Here is a 3,883-nt window from a genome sequence, read left to right as displayed (position 1 = left end):
CTAATCCCTTAAAATTTTATCTCTTTTTGTCCCTCTAAACTTTAAAAACTAAAAGTTTCCTTCAATCTAAGTTTTAAAAAATGACAGTTTTACTCTAAGGTTTCGTTTTGAAATCTCCAGCGTTATCTCTGACTCCATTGCTGGCAACCTCTCCCTCCCGAAACATCTTCTCTCTCCGACGGTCTCTCTTCTCTCATTGAGATGTCTGATCGTCTCCTACGCTGATCGGGTGTTCAAATGAGAGGAGAGAGATCGCTGATGGGAGAGGATGCTTCGGAAGGAAGAGACACTGGACAATGGAGCTAGAGATGAAGCCGAAGATTTTAAAACGAAACTCTAAGATGAAACTATCATTTTTTAAAACTTAGAGTGAGGAAAAGTTTTAGTTTTTAAAGTTTAGGTGGGCAAAAAGAGATTATATTTTAGTTTATTTTTAATATTATAAAGAAAATAAAGATTTTACTCTTACTACCGTTAATTTTAACTGTTTATAAATGGGTGTTTAGAATTATCAAAATTAAAGAAAAAAACTTGAGATTGCAGCATTTCTTAGGTGCGCAATAGTGCTTTGGCCTAGGTAATACCCAAATAAAATCCAACGGCCGGGAACGCGTTCACAGATCAATAAATGCAGCCAAACCGCCATTAAGATCACGCTACGTGGATAACCTAACAGCGAATCTTGACCGTCAGATGTAACCCATGTGCCAATCATCACTCTGCAAGAGCATTTTTTATATCGACGCACCAAAACCTCAAAGCGCCGCCTGGAACAAGACAAGCCAACTTCTCTCCTTTCTTCTCTTATCTTCTTCTTCTCCACATAAAACCCTAGCCAAGGTAACCTAAAACCCTTTTCTCTCTCTGTTATTCGTTTATTCTTCCTGATTGACTTTTTTATGCTTTCATGATTTGTGGCTTATGGGTTTGCTCTGTTATTCGTATTTTGCAGTGTTAATTTGTTTTCCTATCGGATACCCTTTGCAATTTTTGTTAGTGTAGTTTTTTATCTGAGCTCGGTTTTCTGTTTTGTGGGTCTATTGTGGGATTTATTATACGGGTTTGAGCTGATAAATATACACACACACGCACAGACATATAGATTGTAACGTGTTTTCACCATTGTGGATAATGAATATTGCTCCTTTACTTCAATTACGCCCTTATTGTAACATTTGGGACTGTTTATTTTAAGCTTTTAGGTTTAATGTTGTGTATGTAATTTGTTTTAGGATTAGGGTTTTCTTTTTTCTTTTGTGTTTGTTTTGGGCGTATTCAGTTGAAACCATTTATTGGTACACTCTTTTTTGTGGCGTAAATTTTAAGCTTCTGATATTTGCGTGCATATATGAATTTCATTTTCTCTTCCCTTCAGCTTAAATTGTATGAGTTGTCTTCCAGTCTTTATTGGGTGAACTCAAAACTCTTGCAATTATATCTAGGCCGCATTTGGTTATTGACACCTCAAATTTGTGAAGTTCTTAATATCCTTTGCCTTTTCTTTTTCTATACAGTGGTGGATGTTTTATTCACATGTCTGCGTTGGCTGATGTTAAACATATATATTGATCTGTTTGTTTTCTATCGTATTTATGCAGATGAATGTTGAGAGGCTAATGAAGATGGCTGGTGCAGTTCGCACCGGGGGGAAGGGTAGCATGAGAAGGTGTGGAAGTTTACCTGGCATTGAATTAATTATGTGGTGTTAGAATAACACTGCAAAGAGTTTGTTTTCAATTAGAGTGATAACATGATTTTTAAAATATATTTTTTGCTTTTGGGCCTCCATCATTGTTTTTATGCTTCTTGTCCTTATTTGTTTCAGCTTCTAGCTAAAAAACAGTTTGGGGCGTTTGGTTGGGATAATGTTTTATTACTAAAATAAGGAGATTACCTTGAAAATAGGGTACTTAAAGATTACTGGTATGAATGATTATTATAGAAAACAATATTTTTAAATATTTTTTATATTATTTATTATATTAATTAAAAATAAATTTATTTTTGTTTCAAAAAATTAATAAATAATAATATAATTATAATAAAAATAAGATTACCTTGGTAATATTTTAATATTCAAAGTGAAGGTGATAATCAGATTATTACCTATCATGTCAGCATTGGTAATAGAAGATTACCGTAATCTTTTATTACTGACAAACCAAATAAGGTAATGTAAGTAATAAAAGATAAATTATTAAGATAATCTTTAAATCTTTGGGACTAAATGACCCCTTAATGTTTCTTTAAGGTTCTGTATTTATGATAAACTTGGTGTTTTGGGTAGTATAATTGAGAAATGTCCATGAGTGGATCTGCTATAATGAGGCAGAAGAAACCAATACGTTGCATAGTGTTTTATTTCACTTGTGACTAAAGATTCAGTCCTTTGTGTTGCCTCTGGTCAGTGTGTAATTATATCCTGAAGAATTTGTTTTGCCTTAATTTAGAGAAGTTTGAAGAAATTTCTATTTCTTTCATAACATTCTCTTTCACCCACAGAAAGAAGAAAGCTGTCCATAAGACAACCACCACCGATGACAAAAGACTTCAGAGCACCCTGAAGCGAATAGGAGTTAATGCTATACCTGCGATTGAGGAAGTTAACATTTTCAAGGATGATGTAGTTATTCAGTTCATAAACCCCAAAGGTAAATACAAAGTAACTCAAGTTATTAAGCCTTTTTATTTGTTCAATTTATTATAATCCTCATTGTCAACTTAATAACTAATTGTTTTCACTATATATAGTTCAAGCTTCCATTGCTGCCAATACATGGGTTGTTAGTGGCTCTCCACAAACCAAGAGTAAGCTTATCAAATCATATTATCTATAGCGGTGTTTACTTATTAATAATTTGCTTTTGTCAAACAACAATTTTATTATTCTTGTTGTTAATGTTTTTGAAATATCCATAAAATATTGATTAATCCTGGTATTTATCATTTTTGTTTTTGTTAAATTCTTGGAAGTATAATATCATGCGAATTAACTTGTTATTTTTTCCTTTTAACAGAGTTGCAGGATATTCTCCCTGGAATCATTAACCAATTGGGTATCCATTTTGTCTTTGTTTTCTTCTCCTGAACAATTGATCAGTCCGTTAAATTGTAACTGGTGGCTAAACAACATTTTGCTTTCCTATCATTTTCAGGACCAGATAACTTAGACAACTTAAGGAAACTGGCTGAGCAGTTCCAGAAGCAAGCGCCTGCTGCTGGAGCTGGTGCTGCCAACAATCAAGAGGAAGACGATGATGAGGTCCCAGAGCTTGTGGCTGGCGAGACCTTTGAAGCCGCTGCAGAGGAGAAAACTGCTGCCTCTTAGAGAGTTTTTTTAGTCGGACTTTGTGTTATTCTATATATTTTCTGTGGTTTTTTTTTTCGGTTCTTCCAGTTTTAACTTAGTGATGTTTAATCAGATGCTTCTTGTGAGACTGGATAATTGTTACTTCAATTTAATGTTTTGGTCCAAAGACAGGCCACTCAGACTGAGATTTACTATTTTTGTTTTGACCAAGCAACGACTTTTATGACTAGTATTTGTTCTATTCGAGTAATCAAAGTTCCATATTTTATAAGATGGCCTGCAAGATACTGCAAAACTCGTTTGGATGTTTTTGTGTGCTATACTCGAAAAAAATTTTTAAACCGGTGTTGTGTAACTAGGGACCGCTCAGTAACTGTGGTTACGTTTACATGTTTGTATTACAATCTTGACCCTCCAAATAACAAATTTACAGTTCTGTGTTATGGCAAATTCCTTGATATACGGGACATTAACATTAGCATTCATACGACTTTCACTTGCAAGAATCTTAATGTTATACTAAGATTTTCCTATCAAAGAGGTTCAATTTATCTATGGTTGGTTGGAGCTAAA

The 3,883-nt window shown here is 33.9% G+C and overlaps 1 protein-coding gene across 1 annotated transcript; it reads left to right on the top strand.

Moving 5' to 3' along the window:
* The first annotated feature begins 689 nt into the window (after positions 1-689).
* On the top strand, positions 690-3,504 carry LOC123193755 (basic transcription factor 3-like). Its single transcript, XM_044606842.1, has 6 exons — positions 690-840; positions 1,599-1,666; positions 2,503-2,651; positions 2,752-2,808; positions 3,018-3,056; positions 3,156-3,504. Exons 1-6 carry the CDS (start codon positions 703-705, stop codon positions 3,326-3,328), a joined length of 624 nt encoding a protein of 207 aa, XP_044462777.1. The 5' UTR covers positions 690-702; the 3' UTR covers positions 3,329-3,504.
* Positions 3,505-3,883: the final 379 nt, after the last annotated feature.

This window comes from Mangifera indica, chromosome 12 (assembly GCF_011075055.1).
Source record: "Mangifera indica cultivar Alphonso chromosome 12, CATAS_Mindica_2.1, whole genome shotgun sequence".
Taxonomy (NCBI): Eukaryota; Viridiplantae; Streptophyta; class Magnoliopsida; order Sapindales; family Anacardiaceae; genus Mangifera; species Mangifera indica.
This window is presented reverse-complemented; position numbering and strand designations above follow the sequence as displayed.